The sequence below is a fragment of the Leptonychotes weddellii genome, chromosome 9 (assembly GCF_054177405.1).
Source record: "Leptonychotes weddellii isolate Sample4059 chromosome 9, ASM5417740v2, whole genome shotgun sequence".
Lineage (NCBI taxonomy): Eukaryota > Metazoa > Chordata > Mammalia > Carnivora > Phocidae > Leptonychotes > Leptonychotes weddellii.
Window position 1 is genome coordinate 88016692 of NC_138377.1, and position 23262 is coordinate 88039953.

A 23262-nucleotide genomic window follows, 5' to 3' on the forward strand; every position below is an offset into this window, starting at 1 on the left:
CCCTAAACTGCTTATTTCTTAGTTATTACTGGGCCTCCTGCATTTCTCTACTCCCCTCAGAATATCAAAATCATAGGTATCAAAATCATGGCATATCATTTTTGGGATTTTTGCATTCTTGTTTAAGATTTTATTAATACTGTACATGGAAGATTTGTTTTTATTTTTTTTAATTTAATTTTAATTTTTTTAAATTAAAACAAATTTTTGATCTTGCTTGCGTCTATTCTCAAATACACTTCACTCTTCAGATGAGTAAGAATTACAGAATAATTTGGCTGAATTAATGAGGTTTTACTGTATAGTTGAATATTTGGAGTTGGAGTAGCTATTTCCTTTTGTTAACTTAAATATTATTGCTGTGCTTACATTATTAACTTGCTCAGGAAATCCAGTTAATTCAGTAAAATGTTAGTTCTAGGAGAGGACATAATTTATTTTCCTAGACTCTATTTGGACTCTTAATTTGGAGCTATGTATTACTATATGCTGAGAAGCTTTGCTCATGTTTTAGGAAGAATATTTAAACTGCTTAAGAGAGTACCTTTCAACTACCTTTATATACATTAAAGTACTCATGTACTTAAGAACAATATGTTATAGATTATTACTAAAAGAAGACCACCTAAGAACCTAGGTCATACTTCATTTGAGTTTTTTCATTGTAAAATTTAAAATTTAGAGATTCAGACAAAATACCATACTTGTTAATTCTATATTCTTAGCTAGTTATTCCCTAACTTGTTTTTTCTTTTATAAAATCTAAAGAGACAAAGGAGTGAAAGTCATTGGATCATTAACAAAACCTTTGGCACTTGTTTTTGAGGTGATGGTGGTAGAGGAAAGCAAAAAGAGAATCAAGCTTTCAGGAAGATCATTTTGTGGTTTAAAAAAAAAAGATCTGTTGACAGCTTCACAGTATTAGTGAGAAGTAGGCGTTCCTTCTCAATTCTGTTTATTTGTCCTTAGTTTTAATGACTATCCGGAATATGTTATTGGCTAGGATTCAGGAAATGAGTATTTCACTGAGTCTGCTTGTGAATAAGTCAGTTAAAATATTTGTATACTGTTGTCCCACTTCTTAATCAGTATAGAGGTGTCATTTTCTTTTTCAAATGTTTGAAACAACACATGGTAGGCAGTTGTTGTTATTTGGAAATTTCAAGGCTAAGCCCTGAAATCATGTTTGTAGAAATCTAGAATTATAGTATGTTTTTCCCAAGTACGTATACTTGTTAGTGCCTTTGTTTCTTATTTTGACAGAAACGCCACAATTGACAATTCTGCTAATTCTTATTTTGACAGTTTTATAAGAGGATTGCTACTTTAACCAAAGCAGAGGATAAGCTATCTGTTTGTGGAATTTTCTGCTGAATATTATTCTGACTGAACCTGTCTGGAATAAAAGAATATATAGGTCTTATTTAAGAAACATTTTTAGGTGTAAGTGGGACTTTTAGATTGTTCTGACAATTATTCAGAATATAAACATTCACAGTGAATATAAACTACTGGTTTAAATATCAGACTTTTAATAGTGCTACTGAAATAGCTTGATAAAATAGTCTATAGTGATAAAATATTCTATAGTAAACAGTTAAAATAATCTAAAGCAGGAATCAACAAACTTTTCCCATAAGGATCAGAGAGTAAGTAAATATTTTAGGTTTTGTGGGCTCTTTGATCTCTCGTAAAGATTCAACTCTATTATTGTTGTGCAGAAACAGCCAAAACTATACATAAACAATGAGAGTGTTGCAATAAATTTAGAAAAACAGTCAGGAGACCATAATTTGCCAATGAATTTCAGTTTAAAAATATACCATATAGGGGAACTCTCTACTTTCTGCTCAGTTTTCTGTAAACCTAAAGCTGCTTAAAAAAAAAAAAAAAATCTATTAAAATTTTTTGAGAAATATGACACAGGAAAAAAAATGATTTAGAATCAAGTAATGATCAAAACCTCCATGGCATCTCTTAGTTTTCACTGAGTGATAAATCCCCTGGATGACAAAATTGTAAGCATTAATTGTCATGTATGCTCTCAGAGGGTACCAAACTGTTCTGTTTTACAGAGATCTGTTTTGGAACTTATTTTATTCATTGATTAAAACAAACAAAATATTGTGACATGCTATTACCACATTTGCTAACATAAACACCCAGAGCACCTTCTTCAACACTTGGAGGAATTGTTGGAAAATTGATGATTTAAATGATTTCCTTGGTTGAACAGAAAATAATTCCCAAAAAATAACTCCTGGAGAATTTTAAATTACATTACTGTTCTCCTGTCATTGATACTTAATTACTTCGAGTTTCCATCCTACAGTATGTATTTTTCTTCTCTCCTATGAATATACCACAGAGTATGCTTTTGAATAAGTCAGTTAAAATATTTATAACCATTGGCTGTAATATCTGTGTGTAACTCATCTGACAATTCAATTGAAACGTTAATGTAGACTAATGTGTTGCAGCTGAATTAACTTTAGAAACTTAAATATGATTGTAACGTATGTATCTACTTTTAACCTTTTTATTGTAAACTATAACACATAGAATACATAAACAGAGATGTATAGTTTAACAAGTTACTGTAAAGAAAAAAATGTCAGTGGAACTACCATGCAAGTCCAGAAATAGAGCATTACCAGTGTCCCAAAGGCTCTTATTTTTTTTAAAGATTTATTTATTTATTTGAGAGAGTGAGTGAGCGAGCCCAGTGGGGGGGTAGAGAGGGAGAGAGAATCTCAGGCTGAGCACAGAGCCTGACGCAGGGTTTGATCCCACGACCCTGAGATGATAACCTTAGCTGAAACTAAGAGTTAGACACTCAACCAACTGTGCCCCCCGGGCGCCCCCGGAAGGCTCTTATATGCCTTTTTCCAACTATAACTCCTTCCCTTACCCCTAGGGCCAACCATATTCTGATTTTTATAGTATCCATTTCCTTACTTTTCATTATAATTTTATCACCATGTGTGCAGCAGTAAACAATATAGTTTAATCTTGCCTGCTTTTTTTTTTTTTTTAAAGATTTTATTTATTTATTTGAGAGAGAGAGAATGAGAGAGAACACATGAGAGGGGATAGGGTCAGAGGGCAAAGCAGACTCCCTGCCAAGCAGGGAGCCCGATGCGGGACTCGATCCAGGGACTCCAGGATCATGACCTGAGCCGAAGGCAGTCACTCAACCAACTGAGCCACCCAGGCGCCCTAATTTTGCCTGCTTTTAAACTTTGCAAGTGGAATCATACAGTGTGAATTCTTCAGTATATGACTGATACTTTTTTTTTTTAAGATTTTATTTATTTATTTGAGAGAGAGAGTGACAGCATGAGCAGGGGTAGGGGCAAAGGGAGAGGGAGAAGCAGATCCCCCACTAAGCAGGGAGCCCAACGTGGGGCTCGATCCCAGGATTCTGGGATTATGACCTGAGCCAAGGGCAGATGCTTAACTGAGCTACCCAGGCACCCCTGACTAATACTTTAATACTGTATTCATTATAGTCATTCAATAAAAATGGCCAAGGTAAACTGAAGTAATGGGATATTGAGCTATATTCAAACTTGTCTTCAGTAAAACTGCTCCGTCGGTGACCTGTCACATGTTTGGTGCCTCTTCCTGCCCTTCAACTGCTCTAACATGTAGGACATTGTTGGAAGTGCCTAGTGACAATTGTAGTCGGTGGTGAAAGGGGTAGCACTTGGTTTTGAAAACAGATTTCTCAATGTCTCTGTGAGATCTTATATCACCCTGTAAACTTTATGGTGATAAGATTGACTTTGCCATATTTTATAAAGATTAGTTATAAAGAATTTAATAACAAACATTAATGTATACATATAGTAGATACATATGTACACATACATACTTATGTTTCTGACTGAAGAAACACTTTAATTACCTAAAACGTTTGATTTTATAGAAAAAATACTTTGTTTTTCAGGTGAAACTTCCACCGATGATGGAAATCATAACTGCTGAACAGCTGATGGAATATTTAGGTTAGTGTTGAAAAATGGATGATTTTATATCTCTTTCAAAATAAAGTCTCCAAAGCAATATATTACCAAATTGCATCTTTCTGAAGTGCTATTATATAATCTACTTTAAAATTATAATTTTGAATCTCTTAATTAAAAATTTGTATCAGTATGTTACTGTTCTTGGGTGTTAAACCTTTTTGAAGGCTTTTTCTAACCAGCGTTAAAATTCTATAATATAAATAAGGAGACTGATAACTTCCAGAAAAGAACAAGTTACGTACTAATTCCTAATAAATTGCAGAATGGGAAATGGTACAGAAATTCTGACATTGCATGTAGAAAGTGTTTAAAAAAAAAATATTGAGTAGACTGGATTAAAGACCCAGGAGATGATTTAGAGCACCAGTATCCAAAGTATGATTCATGGACTTATACCAGTCTATGAAGTGTTAGTTACCAATCTGCAGTGATATAGGGGCTTGTGCCAAAATGTAAAACATTTACATAAGCACACTGTTTGGTTCATCTGAAATTTTTCATAGCAAAATTTTCTTGACGAAGGATGCAGTGTCTTAAGTTGCATTCTTATGCAAGCTTCTTATTTCAAAACAGACTAGTAATACACAGTTTGCAGACCAGCTGCTTTCAGTAGAACTTGTTTACAGAACAGATAGCAGTATATCACACTGAGGTCTTTTACAATTTAACAAATAGGAATTTATATATTTATACTGTTACCAAATAGGAAATCTTAATCCACATTTTTAGTTTTTTTAGTAATTAAATGTTTATTTTAAGAAAAATAACAATTTTTTTTTTGGTCAGCTGGTTAGTTTGTCTACGCCATTCCAGACTACAAGCTAACTGATTTTTAATGAAATATAGGCTTAGTGAAGTAATGGAGACTGTAACTTTTGGAAGACGCTTTTCTTTATGTAATTACTATCATTTAATCCTATTCACTGGCTAGGGAAATTTCATAGTTAAGGGTAGATTACTTTGAATACCCATGTATCTGGAAATAGAATTTCTGTTTATACCTCTTTTAGTCTAGCTTAGTGATTCTTAAACTTTGTGATTTCTAAATTATGTTTCATAAATGGGAACATAATTGGGAATTATGTTTCATGGGGAAGGCTGAAATATGCTTGGTGCTTTTGATGAATAGCCAGTATGACTTCCAAGAAGTGTACAAAGGAGATGACATTTGAGAGGTAATGGGGTCAGGTCATATCGGGCCCTATAGGCTATTATAGCCTGATGTTTGCTGTGAGTGAGCTTGGAAGCCATTAGAGGATTTGAACAGAGGACTGATGTGATCTGACTTTGAGTGTAACAAGAATTCTCTGGCTGAAACTAGAATTTAGGAAGGAAAGGACAAGCAGGGATATCAGGAAGCTATTACAACAGAAGATGCTATTACAACCGGCAAAAGATGGTGGTGGCTTCAAACAAGGTAGTAGAAGTGGAGATTGTAAAATGTGGTCAGATTCTGGATATAGAGCTGACAGAATTTGCTGATCAGTTGAATGTAGAGTGAGAGTGGTTCACCCCATGGTTTTTGGCTTGCACAACTGGAAGGATGGCATTAACATCAGCTGAAACAGGGGAAAAAAATGGAAGGAACATGTTTAGGGAGGAATAACAGGATTTTGGTTTTGGAATGCTTATTGACATCCAAGTAGAAATTTCAGGATGGCTGTTGGATATATAAATCTAGAGTTCAGAGGAGAGGTCTAGATCAGTGCTGTACAATAGAAATTTCTGTGATGATAGAAATGTTCGATATCGGGGCGCCTGGGTGGCTCAGTTGGTTAAGCGACTGCCTTCGGTTCAGGTCATGATCCTGGAGTCCCTGGATCGAGTCCCGCATCGGGCTCCCTGCTCAGCAAGGAACCTGCTTCTCCCTCTGACCCTCCCCCCTCTCATGTGCTCTCTCTCTCGTTCTCTCTGTCTCAAATAAATTAAAAAAAAAAAAAATCTTTAAAAAAAGAAATGTTCAATATCTCTGCTATCTAGTTTGGTAGCTACTAGCAACATGTGGCTCTTGAGCTCTTAACATATAGCTAATGTGCCTGGGGACCTGAATATTAAATTGTTTTAATTAATTAAAATTAGATAGCCATATGTTGCTACTGGCTAACGTATTGGGCAATGCAGATCTAGCCTAGAAATAAACATTTGGGAGCAGACAACATATATAAATGGTAGACTGAGTGAAATCACAACGAGAATGAATGTAGGTAGAGAAGGGGAAAGATCAATGGACTGAATGTGAGACATGCCAATGATTAGAAGTTGTGGAAGAAAGAAGAACAGGTATCTTCAAGCCAGGTAGAAGAAAAACAGGAGACTGATTTCGTAGAATCCAAATGAAGTTTCAATGAAAAGTAAGAGATTAACTGAACCAAATGCTGCTAATAGGTCAAGCAGTGTGAAGACTAAAAATTGACTATTGATTGAACCATAGGAGGTCACTGGTAACCTCACCATTGCATGGGAGGAAACCAGACAGGGTGGGTACAAGAGAAAATTGGAAACCTTTATACATAGCCAATAGCAATGTAACATAACACAGCCACTTTGGAAAATAGTTTGTCAGTTCCTTAAAAAGTTAAACTTAGTATGACCCATAATTTTACCCAAGGGAATTTGTAAAAACACACATCTATACAGAAACTTTTTTATTCTTAATAACCAAAAAAATGGAAACAACTCAAATGTCCATCCACTGATGAGTGGATAAACAAAATGTGATATATCCATACAGTGAAATATTGACCACAAAAAGGAATGTACTGATACACACTTTAATGTGGCTAAAACTTAGACATTATGCTAAGTTAAAGAAGTCAAGTTACAAAAGACCATATATTTTATGATCCCATTTATAGAGACAGAAAGTAGAATAGTGGTTGCTTGGGACTGGTGAAGAGGATAAGGGGTCAAATAGGGATTGATTGCTAATGGGTACAGAATTTCTTTTGGGGGGACAAAAATGTTCTAAAATTAAATCATGATGATTTCATAATCCTGTTAATATACTTGCAAAATATTGAATTGTATACTTTAAATGGGTTTATTGTATGATATGTGAATTACATCTCAAAGCTATTTAAAAAAAGAAAACTGGAGGAAAGAAATTGAAAAGAGTACTTTTGACAAATAGAATTAGTCTTAGTATAGATAGCTCATCGGTAGCAATAAGAGGTGAAACAGAATGTATTAAAAATAGATGCAGGTGGGTGGGTAGATGTGGTTGTGGTAGCTTGTGGAAGGTCTTTTGAGTACTTTTATTTTCTCAGTGAAATAGGGAACCAGATCATTAGCTGAGAGTGAGAATGAAGAAAGAGTTGTTGGATGTGAGAGGGAAGGTATGAAATAGTTGCCTATAGAAGAATAGGAGAGTGAATGGGAGATGTGATATGTTCCTGGGCATTACCTCTGAAGTTAGTGAGAGCAGCGAGCATGGTGGTATGATTTCTCTACTCACATTTAGCTGCATGAGTATAGGCCTACATAGTGGGGGGGCAGGATTTAACCCGAGTTGGGTTTTTGCCAAGTCAGTAAGTTGAAGAAAGAGTCTAGAGAATTGAAGATGTGTGTCAAGAGTGATTATAATGATGGGCCAAGGATTTGAGTTGCATAAAGAGGAAACGAAGATATAAATGTGCTGAAAAAAAAAATGTGATGGAGTTAAAGGATTGTAGGGGTTCTGATGGAACTTTAGAATTTTTGGAGCCTGGTAATGACATAGCTGTATGACCATGGGGAATGAGCTTCTAAGGTAAGATAGAATATAAGATTCTTGTTGAAGAAGAGGTCAAGAAAGAGAAAGACTAGGTTATTGGATGGATTATCTCTATTAATATTGGAATTACCAAAAAATTATGTTAGGATTTGTGTTCGGGAGAGATAGTAAGCTAGGAATGAGAAGGATTGACCTGGAAGTTAATAGAGGACTGCAACCAGGTGGGTGGATGATGGGTAGTATTATTCGATGGCATGAGTTTTAAAACTGAGGAGTTTTAGGGAGGAAGGGGAGAGAGAATGACAACATGACAACAAGGAGCAAGTAGATATCTGCTCCACCTCCAGGCTCACTGGTAAAGAAGCATGAGAGAGAACTGTCACTTGAGAAGGCTGCAGTGTCATTAGGCAGAGCCAAATTTCATTTAGGCATGAAGGTGAAGGGAACATTAAGAGAAGAAAATACCTGGAAGATTTTGCTCAGGAGGGTCCATGAGTTCCAGCGGACACTGAAATTCAAGATAAGAATTTAGGAGTCATCAGTATAAAAATGGCATTTAAATCTGTGGAAATTAATGAGAACATTAAGAGAGACAGCATAAAGAGAGATGAGAAGAGGGTCAGGATTGTCCCCTGAAGTTTCCCAGCATGGAGAGTTGGGTTAGAGCAATGTTTCTCAATCTTTTTAATTATTGCCCCCTAAGGAGCCTTTGTAGACATTTTATCCTAATCACCCACTCCAGGAAATTTTAATACCGCAGACATACTATATGTTTCTTCATGTACTGTGCCCTTTGAAGGCCACAAACCATTATACTAGCTAAAATATTTTTGGCCACTCCCCCAGGGAATCAGTTTTTGTCCTCCTGGGGCAAGATAGCCCCTGCTGAAATGCATGGGGTAGAGGACAGAGAAGTAAGAGAAGAAGTAACCAGTAAGATAGGAGAAGAGCCAACAGAGGGTGGTATAGTGAAACCAAGAGGAGTGTTAGAAGGAAGGAGATGGGGTATAGAATACTGGAGAGTACTCTCCAAGTGATTTGGCAACATGGAGGCTATTGTGATCTTTACAGAAACAATGTCAGTACAGTGATGGGCTGGAAATGAAGTGATGAGTTGAAGAGCATTTAAGAGGTGAGTAAGTGGAGACCTCAAGTGCAGATAACTTTTGAGAAATTTGGCAGCAATGGGTATGAGAAGTGGGTGAGAAGTAGGAAAAGGTTTAATAGAGAAGGTATGACTTGTATTGGGTTTTAAGTATAGTTAAATCGAAACCCTTGTAAAGAAGAAAAACAATGTTACAGGGCTAGGTGGAAACTATTTTAAGCTCAAGCTAGAGGTGAAAATATAGAAGGCATATTTGGAGAAATGGTGAATGAGTACAATTTGACTGTAGTTGGCAAGTCTGTATATTGTATTGTTGTTGGAATGGAGCTTGGACTAGGTGGGTTACAGCTAAACTGCAGAGTCTTTTGGGAGCCAGGTTGAGGAGTTTGGGTTTACTATACTAGGCCATTTAATCTTTTTTAGTTTCTTAAATGCAGCTAATAACATGTTAAGTGTAGTTTTTAAGATGGTCTGATTGAGACCAATTAGGAAATAGTAATAGTAGCTCAGATATGGTCAAATATCAACAGATATTTGAATGTTTAATATATATAATTTAAGTGATGAGAACATGTTTCTGAGCCCAGTTTCCTATCCATCTCTTCCATATCTAATTACTGTCTGCCCTACTTTCTTTGTTCTCAGATCATGACCATAATCACCTAAACCTACACTAGTACAGTAATCACTAGCCACATGTGGCTGTTGAGCACTTAAAATTTTGCCAATGTGAATTGAGATGTTCTATAAGTATAAATATACACTGGATTTCAAAGACTTAATGCAAAAAATATAAAGTATCATGAGTCTTATACTGTTGAAATGATAATATTTTTAATATACTGGGCTAAATAAATTATTTAAATTAATTTCACCTATTTTTACTTTTTTCAATGTGGCTACTCCAAAATTTAAAGTTACGTATGGGCTTAAATTTGTGGCTTGCATTATATTTCTCTTGGACAGTGTTAGCCTAAACTACACTGCTACTCCACAGCTTCTAACTTCATTCAGGCTGTGCTCTCTACTGTCATAGGTTGATGCCATTTACCTAACCTCCTCCCTGAAAGGCTCATATACTCAAAAGTATGTCCCTTCTCCCCCTTTACCACTCAAAAGTATTTTTTATATAATATTTGAAATTCCCACTACTTGTCTTTTTCTTTCTTTTATTTTTCTTATTCAGCAAATACTGACTGAGCACATACTGCAGGCAAGTTATTTGGAGGTGTCAACAATGCAGTGAATGTGGCGGCATAAGTGTATTCTACTATGAAAATGCTAACATGGTATTTTTCTTGGGAGAAAATAATTAGCATGTCTTTGTATAATTTGTTAGCTAGCAAAGCCGTGAGGAAGCAGGACATAGGGTAGAGAATTTTAATAGGGAAAAAGAAAAATTGAGGAAGAAATATCTAAATCTGGGTAGATAAAAGAGGTTTGGAAGTCCTGGGTTAGGGGGACTCAACTACTAGGGGCAGCATGAAAGTAATATCCTGGGGCACCTGGGTGGCTTAGTTGTTAAGCATCTGCTTTCGGCTCAGGCCATGATCCCAGGGTTCTGGGATCAAGCCCCACATCGGGCTCCCTGCTCAGTGGGGAGCCTGCTTCTCCCTCTCCAACTCCCCGCTGCTGTCTCTGTCAAATAAATAAATATCTTTAAAAAAATTAAAAAATTAAAAAAAGAAAGTAATATGATCCTAATGGGAGGTGGGAGAAGTAAGCAAGAATGAGGTGAGAAAAGGGATTCTGAAGACCCTGTCTTGCCAAAAGTGAACTTTATTCAGGGCCAACCCTGCCAGAACAAATTGTTTAATTTTCTAAGCTATTTGGATTTTCTCCTCTCGAGATTACTCCCGTTCTCTGGAGGAACCAGAGATGCTTTTAAATTAATAAGCAAATGCTAGTAGAAAGATTGTAAGACAAACCATTAATTGCTTTCTTAGCACCTAGCTTAGAGACCACAGGGAATGGGAATTTTGATTGGCAAAAGTTAGAGGAGGAGTAAATTTTAATTTGAAAATTTCTGTTACTAGAGTATTAGAGCAGGGCCAAACATGGACGTGGCCTGTTGGAGGGTTTTGGCATTGAGAAGGGAACGTTGCAAGCTGGGATAGGGAGGTCACTGTTGAAGCATTTTAATTTTGCCCAGAGTTGACCTGACTCTCTTTTCCTAATGCTTACTTGGGATAAGCTAACTACTGCCAAACCCTCTCTTCCAGTTTTTGGCCTAGTGTAGCTGTCAGGTTTTTGTTTCTTGATTTCTGTTTGTCTGGAATGTCCCATTAGTAGCAAAGTCTCATGGGTTCTTCTTCTGAAATTCTTTCCTCTCTCTGTGTGTATTTCACGATGTGAATTATTACAAACTCTGTTGTTTCCTCTCCCCTTCAAATTAGCGTACATAACAGTGTTATCTTCCTAAAGCATCAATTTCATACTTCACTTGTCTACTGATAAAGGTAAAGATCCCTTATGATCTTTCACAAGCAGCCAAACTTACCAAGATATTATTTATGATTTTCTATTATCTGATCCAGTTTACTTGTCCAGCTGTATTTCCCACCACTCTACAACATAAAGCTTTTTTTTTAAATAAATGGCATCGTCTCTGCCTTTCCTTTCTTTTTTTTTTTTTTTTAAAGATTTTATTTATTATTTGACAGAGAGAGAATGAGAGAGAGAGCACATGAGAGGGGGGAGGGGCAGAGGGAGAAGCAGACTCCCTGCCGAGCAGGGAGCCCGATGCGGGACTCGATCCAGGGACTCCAGGATCATGACCTGAGCCGAAGGCAGTCGCTCAACCAACTGAGCCACCCAGGCGTCCCTCCTTTCTTTTTTTAAGATTTATTTATTTTAGAGAGAGAGAGTGCATACATAAGTGGGGGGAGGGGCAAAGGGAGAGGGAGAGAGAGAAAATCCTCAAGCAGACTCCCTGCTGAGTGTGGAGCCCGACAAAGGGCTGGATTCCAGGACCCCAGGATCATGACCGGAGCCAAAATCCAGAGTCAGTTGCTTAACCAACTGAGGCACCCAGGTACCCCTACAACATAAATCTTATATATAAACCTTCTTATGAGCTGTCCATATGGCATGATGTTTCTTTCTTTCTGTTTTTTTTTCAAAGATTTTTTTTTAAGTAACCTCTACACCCAACATGGGGCTGGAACTCACAACCCTGAGATCCAAGAGTTTGCATGCTCTACTGACTGAGCTAGCCAGGCACCCCACGGCATGATGTTTCTTTTATGTGCTTTTCTGTCACTGTTTCTCCCTCAAAGAATGCATTTTCCCTCACTGCCTTGCCAAGTTCTGCCCTTTTTCTGAATCCAGTTTAGATATGACCCCCTCCAAAGGATATTTCTAGGTGCTATAGGTTTTATCAGTATCTCTTTTCAAAATCAATTGGTACTTCAGGCATTTATTACATGTTATGCTATATTATACTTTTCATCTCATTCTGTTTCTTGTATGTTCTTTTCCCAACCAAATTAGTTTTTTAAGAGAAACATTTGTTTTAGCCTATTATTAAATACTCATAGTAGACTCTCTAGACTCTAAATATTTTTTTATTGTACTAGTATTGTTTTCATTTGTTTTTTGAGAGGGAGAGAGAGAATCTTAAGCAGGCTTCACGCCTAGTGCAGAGCCCAACGTGGGGCTTGATCTCATAACCCTAAGATCACAACCTGAGCCAAAATCAAGAGTCAGACGCTTAACCAACTGAGCCCCTGAAATAGTATTGTTAACCAAATTCAGATATACAGGTTAGATAAGCTAGATAAAACAACACTCTTAAGAGATGATTTATTTAGATAAATAAATCTTTCTTAGAAACTCAAACTTAGTCTTTTAAAAATACCTGATTCTTTTATTACAAACTTTCCTAAAAATATAGATACCTATTGCTGTATAACACATCACCCCAAAATTCACTGGTTTAATAATGAACATTTATTATCTAATGGTGTCTGTACATCAGGAATCTAGGCATGGCTTAGCTAAGTGACTGGCTCAAGGTCTCTCATGAGGCTGCAGTCAGGGTGTCAGCTGGGGCTGCAGTCTCATCCCCAGACCCAACTCAGGAGGATCTGCTTTAAGGTTATTCACATGGTTGTTGGCAGGATTGAGTTCCTCATACATTGTTGGACTGCGGTCCTCAGTTCCTCACTAACCATAGCCAGAGTCCTCCTTTAGTTCCATGCCATGCAGGCCTCTCCATAAGGCAGTTCAGAACATGCCACCTGGCTTTCCTCAGAGTGAGCAAGTGGGAGAGCATCATGACAAAAGCCACAATAATTCTGTATTCTAATTTCAGAAGTGACATTTCATTATTTATGCCATTTTTTTATTCACTAGAAGTGAATTAATAAGTCCAGCCCATACTCAAGGGAAGGGGATTATACAAAGATATGAATACCAGAAGATGGGAATTATTGAGGTCCATCTAAAAGTAGGCTCCATGCCAAGCATGGAGCCCCATGTGGGGCTCGAACTCACGACCCTGAGATCAAGACCCTAGCTGAGATCAAGAGTTGGATGCCCAACCAACTGAACCACCCAGGTGCCCCTGTTGAGGTCCACCTAAGAAGCTGCCTACCTTAGCCAGGTTATTCTCTTGTGCAGAAACCTTTTCTGGCTTCAGGAAAAGAGGAGTTGTGTATTTGAGTCTTTCACAATAATTATTCTACTCTTAGCATTTAAGTGGTTTTTTTTTAAAGATTTTATTTATTTATTTATTTGACATAGAGAGAGAACAAGTAGGCAGAGAGGCAGGCAGAGGGAAAGGGAGAAGCAGGCTCCCCGCTGAGCAGGGAGCCCAATGTGGGACTCGATCCCAGGACCCTGGGATCATGACCTGAGCTGAAGGCAGCCGCTTAACCAGCTGAGCCACCCAGGCGCCCCTTAGCATTTAAGTTTTATCTATGATAGCATAATCAGGGTCAATTAATATTGAATTCTAGAATGTTCTGCATCCTGACTCCACTAAGGTTTTAGTGAGGAGAGCAAGTACAGTCTTTTATCAGGATAAATACAGAACCTAAGTATAAGATACAAGTATAGTAATTGTGTCCTCAGTTATTTGAATAAGTGGTATATAGAATTTACTTAAAGCATAGTTTTCAGTTAAATGCTATATGAAAGCCTCAACATACAAATATACAATGTGCCGTGTATGGAGAGGACTCAAAAATGGTAAGTAGACTTGCTCATACATTTTTATGATCAGTTAATTTAGTGCTTTGGGAGTTCTTGTGCCTATGTGGAATAAAATCATTACTAGTTAGATTTGATAACTTAAAGTTCTAATTAGGGGCGCCTGGGTGGCTCAGTCATTAAGCGTCTGCCTTCAGCTCAGGTCATGATCCCAGGGTCCTGGGATCAAGCCCCACATCGGGCTCCCAGCTCAGCGCGAGGCCTGCTTCTCTGTCTCCCACTCCCCCTGCTTGTGTTCCTGCTCTCGCTATCTCTCTCTCTCTCTGTCAAATAAATAAATAAAATCTTTTTTTAAAAAGTTCTAATTGGGGCACCTGACTGGCTCAGTTGGTTAAGCATCTGCCTTCGGCTCAGGTCATGATCTCGGGGTCCTGGGATCGGGCCCTATGTCGGGCTCCCTGCTCAGCTCAGCGGGGAGTCTGCTTCTCCCTCTCTCTCTGCCTGCATCTCCCCCTGCTTGTATTCTCTCTCTCTCTGTGTCAAATATATAAATAAAACCTTTAAAAAAAAAAAAGTTCTAATTAAAAGAATACACAGGCGGCACCTGGGTGGCTCAGTTGGTTGAGTGTCCAACTTTGGCTCAGGTCATGATCCCAGGGTCCTGGGATCAAGGCCCACCTCGGGCTCCTGGCTCAGTGGGGAGTCTGCTGCTCCCTCTCTCTGCACTGCCCCGCTCATGCTCGCTCTCAGATAAATAAATAAAATCTTTTTTTTTTAAAGATTTTATTTATTTATTTGACAGAGAGAGACACAGTGAGAGAGGGACACAGTGTGAGAGGGAGAAGCAGGCTTCCCGTGGAGCAGGATCATGACCTGAGCCGAAGGCGGATGCTTAACAACTGAGCCACCCAGGTGCCCCTAAATAAAATCTTAAAACACACACACACACACACACACACACACACACACAAAGCACAAGTAATAATATATTGATGTTCATAGGAATCTTCTGTTATTAGAGATTCTTGATGTTATCAGAAATCTCTTGTTGAAAAGCTTAAGAAAACACTTGATGGACTCTTTAGAGGTTTATTTTGAATTAGAAAAATAAAAGTTATATTAAAAACAATTTTTGGTTGCCTGGCTGACTCAGTCAGTGGGGCAAGCAACTCTTGATCTCTGGGTTGTGAGTTCAAGCCCCAGGTTGAGTGCAGAGATTATTTAAAAATAAAATCTTAAAAAACAAAACAAAACCCATACAGTTTTATCAACTTAGTGATTTGGGAGGCTAGGCGAGAAGTTAGTTCCATATATCACTATTTATATCAAAATAAATTCCAGATAAATTAAAGATTTAAACATTAAAAAGGTAAACAAAAAATTACATGAAGAAAGCACATGTGAATGTTTGTATATGCTTAAGAGGTAAAGATCTTTCTAAACATGACATCCAACCAGAAACCATAATAGAAGAATTTGACTTTATTAAAATTAAATATTTCTGTATGGTAAAAAAAAAAAAAATAGACAAAAAGCATCACCATAAAGTTAGAATACAATATAGGGGAAAAAATATTTACCACACAGTATAACAGGAAGTGTTCTAATTCTTCCGATTGAAAAGGAGTTTTTACAGAAATAGACCCATAAATATAGAGAACAAACTGGTAGTTGCCAGAGGGGAGGTGCGTGAGGAGATGGGCAAAATGGGTGAAGGGGAGTGGGAGGGTACAGGCTTCCAGTTATGGAATGAATAAGTCATGGAGATGAAAGTTACAACATAGGAAATATAGTCATTAATGTTGTAATAGTGCTGTATGATGACAGATGGTAGCTACACTTGTGAGCATAGCATAACATATAGAGTTGTTGAGTCACTATATTGTATACCTGAAACTAATATAACATTGTGTATCAACTATACTTCCATTTTTAAAAAAGAGCATTTTAAAAATCTTAAGGGCACCTGGGTGGCTCAGTCAATTAAGCGTCTGCCTTCAGCTCAAGTCATGATCCCAGAGTCCTGGGATCAATTGCCTGAGGTGGGCTCCCTGTTCAGTGGGGAGTCTGCTTCACCCGCTCCCTCTGCCCTTCCTCCCTGCTCGTGCTCTCTCTCTCTCAAATAAATAAATAAAAATCTTTAATAAAAAAAATCTTAAAAAAAGAGAGGGGTGGGGTGCCTGGCTGGCTCAGTTAGTGGAGCATGCAACTCTTGGTCTCTGGGTTATGAGTTTGAGCCCCATGTTGGGTGTAGAGATTACTTAAAAATAAAATCTTTTGAAAAGTCATTTTACTAAAAAAACTTCTATAGTTCAGTAAGGAAAAATGATACTTATATAGACAGGCAATTAAAAGAAAAGTGTAGGGGTGCCTGGGTGGCTCAGTTGGTTGAGTGTCTGACTCTTGGTTTCTGCTCAGGTATTGATTTCATGGGTTGTGAAATTGAGCCCACCCCTCTCAGGTTCCCTGCTCAGCAGGGGGTCTGCTTAAAGATTCTCTCCCTCTGCCCCTCCTCCCACTTCCTCGCTCTCTCTTTCAAATAAATAAATCTTTAAAAAAAGGAAAGTATATATAGTTAATATATAATTAAAAAGGCAAAACATAGGGGCGCCCAGGTGGCTCAGTCAGTTAAGCATCTGACTCTCGGTTTTGGCTCAGGTCATGATCTTATGGGTTGTGAGATCAAGTCCCACATTGGGCTCCACGCTTAGTGCGGAGGTGGCCTGAGATTCTATCCCCCACCCTCCCTCTCTGCTCCTTCCCCTGCTTGCATGTGCTCTTCCTCTCTCTAAAATAATCAATAAAATCTTTTTAAAAATAAAATAAAAAAGTAAAAAGGCAAAACATAGATAAAAAAGTTACTACATGGGGTGCCTGGGTGGCTCAGTCGTTAAGCGTCTGCCTTCAGCTCAGGTCATGATCCCAGGGTCCTGGGATCGAGCCCTGCATCGGGCTCCCTGCTCAGCGGGAAGCCTGCTTCTCCCTCTCCCACTCCCCCTGCCTGTGTTCCCTCTCTCTCTCGTGTGTCTCTCTCTGTCAAATAAATAAATAAAATCTTTAAAAAAAAATTTAGAAAAGTTACTGCGTATATTAAAATGGTGTTACATACATTTAAAAGGTGCCATCTATACTAAAAGTCATACATATATTAAAAAGATGGGGGGGAAGGGTGATAACAAAAATACATATATACCGATTTCCCAAGGGCAAAAAATATTTTGTGTACTTCTTATAATGGCAAACATTTAAAACACTGATAACAGCTGTTGGTTTTTTGGTTTTTTTTAGATTTTTAATTATTTATTTGACAGAGAGAGAGAGAAAGCACAAGTAGGGGGAGTGTCAGGCAGAGGGAGAGGGAGAAGCAGGCTCCCCGCAGGGCAGGGAGCCTACAGGGCTCAATTCCAGGACCCTGAGATCATGACCTGAGCCGAAGGCAGTTGCTTAACCTACTGAGCCACCCAGGTGACCCAGTAACACCCATTCTTGAGAAAGTAATGAGGTAGCAGTTTATATTGTTGATAGCAATGAGACTTGGTACAGCCTTTTAGAGCTTTATTGTAGTGACATGGAAAAATGCTCAAATATATTGGAAAGTAGAAGAAGTAAGTTCAAAAGCATTATAGTATGTACATTGAAAAAATATTTGAGATTATAGCAATTAGTTAACACTGATCTTTCTCTGAGTAGAACTGGGGGTCAGTTTTGTGTCACTTATTTCTACAATTTATAATTAAAATCATTACCTTTGTAATGAAAAAGTAATATTTTAAAAAGACAATTTCACAATTTCTTTTTACAGGAGATTACATGCTTGATGCAAAGCCTAAAGAAATTTCAGAAATTCAACGTTTAAACTATGAGCAGGTAATAGACACAATTTTTATTATATTAAAATGTGTAATTTTTAACTTAATGGATGTATTCATTGGTCTCTGTCAGTGGCTCGTAGGCATATTTGTTTTCTTATTTTACAACCCTTTAAAAATGTAAAAACCATTCTTAGCTTCAGCAAGTTTTGGCCCACAGGGCATACTTTTCCATCTCTGCTTTATATGAACATATATGCTATATGGAATGAAACACAGATCTACAGATCTATGTAGAATGATAACCTGGTATTTTTCTTGAAAAATTGACTTTCAAGTGAATTTGTCATTGATTCATCTTTCCTTGTTTTATTTATATTTTATAATTATATTTGAGAGGAAGTTGAGTAAATGATGTCTGTTGTGTGTCATTAGGACAAAATATTTTCCTTTGTAGTTTCAATGTATCCACATTTCTTGCATGTTTTTTAGAGATTCTATTCTGTAAAATAGGAGAAGCTCAAAACTATTGGAGCTGGAAGGAAACAAGGGGACCTTCATTTTCTTCAGTATTGTTCTTCTATTTGACAGTAAAAGGCAAGACGGAATCAGGTTCTTATAGTGAAAGGAAGTATCAGGGAAGAAACAGACATCATTGGAACCTTTATATTTACTTTCAAAGCAACATTTTTAATACTTTTAGCAGTATCAAATTGGCTTAGGAAGCAAAACTCATTTCAGTATTGCAAATTTTTTTGAATTTGAATGATCAGATAATCTAGTCCTAATAGAATTGAAAAACCAAACGTATTGCATTGCTTCACTCTGTAAGGTAGGAAATGTGTAGCTAAAGCCAAACTGGTATGCTGTCATTTAAATTCTATTGGCATTTGTAGCTTAAAGCAGTAATTTCCAAATATTATTTGCGTTAGGAAGTCTTTTCAAATGAAATCTCATGCTAACCTCTAATATAGAAAAGCGGTAAATGATATAAGTATAAAGTGATAAGATTCAATTTATATTATTTATCAAATTTATATCATCTCTTATTGAAATTAGTGAGGCTGTTTTGCTTAATACAAAAACTTGAAATTAGGAATTACAGATGATAGTTGCAGTTTCATATCACCCTCAACATTTGTTTATTTTTGTTGCACAGTCTTGAGAAAATCTTGATTGATGAGTATTTGCCAATGATATCAGCATTTTGTTTGTTTTTTCAAGTCCATCTTGCAGTCTCAGGAAATACTTCCATTAAGGTGATCTAGACTCTTGGAAAATGATTGGAAGTAAAGTTTTGTTTCAAGTTGAAATAGTATCTAACAACCACTTATATTTCTTAAGAGAAATACATGTCAGATAAAAAATACCCTACATATAAGATGCACTCTTAAAACTGTTTATAAGGTATTATGATTACATTACCATTAGTTGTGAGGATAACATGTACCAAACTGATAAGGCTGAGTTTAAGCTGGTGTTTAATGTTCTACAGGTGTGATTTAATAGTGTTCTTTTTTGTATAATTTTATGTGAACAGAAAGTTTTAAGCCTTAAATTTAAGAAAGATCAATGTAGAGCTGAAATCTTCTTAATTAAACTTCTTTGCCAGAAGTAGTAATATAAACAAAAAGCGTATTTTTTCTAGTTTTGTTTAATGATAGATACCCTGACAACACAAGAAAGCACTGTGTGTCTGTGTATGTATGACAGGTTATTAAATGACTGCAAATGTATTTTTAAAGTATATTTTATATTTAAATTAAAAATATTTCACCATGTCAGAAGTACTTTGTGAAAAATTCTAAAAAACAGTTTAACCACTGACTTAAAGGAATCAATAGTAATTCTTTCTTGGGATATAAGCAACCATCCCAAGGATTTATATTTGATATTATTAATATCATAATTTGGATTTAGGAACAAAATGGCAAAATACTTATCCTTTAGTTCTTTGTTTACAAATGTTCATTTTTTTAATCAGTGTTATTAATATTTATGGAGATTATCAAATGCTGTCAATTTAGATATTTTATTTTTAAGATTTTATTTATTTATTTGACAGAGAGACATACAGCGAAAGAGGGAACATAAGCAGAGGAGTGGGAGAGGGAGAAGCAGGCTTCCCTCTGAGAAGGAAGCCTGATGCGGGGCTCGATCCCAGGATGCTGGGATCATGACCTGAGCCGAAGGCAGACGCTTAACCGACTGAGCCACCCAGGCGCCCATAGATATTTTAATATTACATAATTTATAAAGAAATATAGAAGATGTATAAAAGTGTTAGCATGAGCCCAGGAGCTATTAGAAATTATACCTACCCTAAAGGAAATTGGGTGACTGGCAACCAAGAATTTAACAAATGTAGAAGAAAAACTAGTAGCAGTAGAACTATAATCCTACAATAGCCCACTATTACTATTTTTTCAGATTCATCATTGCTATGGCTTAGGAAAAGTTTTATAACACTGAGGGAAAAAATGTAAGCTGATTATTTTCAAGGGTTCAACTTTTGGGAAGATTGAAAAAATATATTGTTTTCGGAGAATATAGTTATTAGGAAGAGGTGAAACTGATGAAAGCCAGACTATATAACAATGTTATCCTATTATAAATTCTTCATTGATAAATTTAAAAGATTTGAGTAATTTCTATTTTCAGTCTGTTTAGTCTCTTCAAATGGAGTTTTATGTTATTTGGTAAAATAGAATTTTGTTCTTATGACCTAAGTTTGTCTTTTTCACATTTCAGAGAGAGTACCTAGTTTTAATATAAAAGGATTTATTTCATGTTCACCCTTTCTAGTATAAGACCCCTGGTAAGCTATAGTCCCCTCCTATTTTTTTATATCTTCAATATGTAGCACAGTGTCTGATTAACAGTAGGGATTAAATAAAAATTGTATTAAATTTTATATATTGGGGAGCACCTGGGTGGCTCAGTCATTAAGTGTCTGCCTTCAGCTCAGGTCATGATCCCAGGGTCCTGGGATCGAGCCCTGCATCGGGCTCCCTGCTCGGCGGGAAGCCTGCTTCTCCCTCTCCCTCTCCCCCGCTGCTTGTGTTCCTGCTCTCGCTATCTCTCTCTCTGTGTCAAATAAATAAATAAAATCTAAAAAAAAATTATGTATTGGTGTTTTTTGTTTCATCAAATAAATCCTCTATAAGTATGACCATATTTACTGTATTAAAAATGTTAAGAAAAACATGTTTTAAAATAGTATTCCTTACAGATCTATGTGACCATATTTACAGAGAAAACAGAGGTGGACAGAATGACTCCTTAATTTGGGCAACAAGTCTTTGTATTTGTCTTTTTCTTTCTCTGACTTCATCTCCTACACTTTCTACTTAATTTTGTTCTAGCTATTCAGGACTCCTTGCTGTTCCATGGACATAGTATCAAATCATTTCTGCATCAGAATTTTTGTACTAGTGTCTACTTTGTTTGGAGTGCTTTTTTTTCCCTGAGCTTCACAGAGTCAGTATTTTGCTTTGGTTGATATTTAAGTGCCATTTTTATAGAGCTCCCCCACCTTTCTAAAGCAGTTTACAGCAAAACTGAGTGGAAAGAACAGAGTTGCCATATACCTCCTGTCCCTCCCTGCCTCCCCATCCCACACATACAAATGTTCCCCTACTATCAATATCCATTCATCAATACATAATTATCACCCAGAGTCCATAGTTCACATTAAAGTTCACTCTTGTTAGACGTTCTGTGGGTTTTGAAAATGTATAATGACAAATTTCCACCATTATAGTTCCATACAGAGTAGTTTTATTGCCCTAAAAAATCCTCTGTGCGCTGCCTATACATCCCTCCCTCTTCCTAATCCCTGGCAGCCACTGATCTTTCTACTGCCTCCATTGTTTTGCCTTTCCCAGAATATCATCTGGACTCATACAATATGTAGCCATTTCAGGTTGGCTTCTTTCACTTAGCAATGTACATTTAAATTTCCTGTGTCTTTTCAAGCTTGATAGCTCATTTCTTTTTTTTTATTTTTTATTTTTATTTTTTTAAAGATTTTATTTATTTATTCGACAGAGAGAGACACAGAGAGAGAGGGGACACAAGCAGGGGCAGAGGGAGAGGGAGAACAGGACTCCCCGCTGAGCAAGGAGCCCAATGTGGGGCTTGATCCCAGGACCCTGGGACCATGACCTGAGCCGAAGGTAGACGCTTAACAACTGAGCCACCCAGGCGGCCTCTTTTTCTTTTTAAATTGTGATTTAAAAACAATATAAAATTTAGGGGCGCCTGGGTGACTCCGTCAGTCAAGCATCTGCCTTCGGCTCAGGTCATGATCCCAGGGTCCTGGGATCAATTGCCCGAGGCGGGCTCCCTGCTCAGTGGGGAGTCTGCTTCTCCCTCTCTCTCTGACCCTCCCCTGCTCATGCTCTCTTCTCTCTCTCAAATAAATAAATAGAATCTTAAAAAAACATATAAAATTTAATCCCTTAATATTTTTAAGTGTATAGTTCAGTAGTGTTAACTATATTCATGTTGATAACAGATCTCTAGAACATTTCATCTTGTAAAACTGTGAAACTCTAAACCCATTGAACAACTCCCCAGCTTTCCCTTTGTCCATCCCCTGACAATCACCGTTCTACTTTATGTTTCCAGGATTTTGACTACCTAGATATTTCATGTAAGTGGAATCACATAGCATTTGTCCTTTTGTGATTTCTTATTTCACTCAGCATAATGTCCTCAAGTTTCATCCATGTTGTAGCATGTAATAGAATTTCCTTTTTTTTTTTTTTTTTTTAAGATTTTATTTATTTGACAGAGAGAGACACAGCGAGAGAGGGAACACAAGCAGGGGGAGTGGGAGAGGGAGAAGCAGTCTTCCCGCAGAGCAGGGAGCCCGATGCGGGGCTCAATCCCAGGACCCTGGGATCATGACCCAAGCCGAAGGCAGATACTCAACGACTGAGCCACCCAGGCGCCCCGATAGAATTTCCTTTTTTTTTTTTAAGGCTGAATAATATTCCATTGTATGTATATACCACAGTGTCTCTATCCATTTATCTGTCAGTGGACATTTGGGCTGTTTCCACCTCTTGACTATTATGAATAATGCTACAATGAACATGGGGATGCAAGTATCTCTTCAAGATGTTATTTTCGGGGCGCCTGGGTGGCTCAGTTGGTTAAGCGACTGCCTTCGGCTCAGGTCATGATCCTGGAGTCCCGGGATCGAGTCCCGCATCAGGCTTCCTGCTCAGCAGGGAGTCTGCTTCTCCCTCTGACCCTCCTCCCTCTCATATGCTCTCTCTCTCTCTCTCTCATTCTCACTCTCTCAAATAAATAAATAAAATCTTAAAAAAAAAAAAGATGTTATTTTCAATTCTTTTGGATATATGCCCCAAAGTGGGAGAGGTAATACTCTTTGACTAGAAACTTTGTCTTTGGTCTTTCTGGTCTAAAATAGGTCCCTCA

General features: G+C 37.3%; 1 protein-coding gene and 1 long non-coding RNA gene across 5 annotated transcripts in view; both read left to right on the plus strand.

Annotated features, from left to right (window-relative positions):
* Window positions 1–23262, plus strand: part of LOC102749095 (uncharacterized) — a 476674-nt gene that overhangs the window by 388736 nt on the left and 64676 nt on the right. The window lies entirely within an intron of this gene.
* Window positions 1–23262, plus strand: part of MINDY2 (MINDY lysine 48 deubiquitinase 2) — a 73582-nt gene that overhangs the window by 9049 nt on the left and 41271 nt on the right. For all 4 annotated transcript variants that reach the window (XM_031031061.2, XM_006736141.3, XM_081831169.1 and 1 more), the window contains exons 2-3: window positions 3953–4010; window positions 17805–17869. In XM_031031061.2, the coding sequence (XP_030886921.1) occupies window positions 3953–4010; window positions 17805–17869 (123 nt within the window). The remainder of the gene's footprint in view (window positions 1–3952; window positions 4011–17804; window positions 17870–23262) is intronic.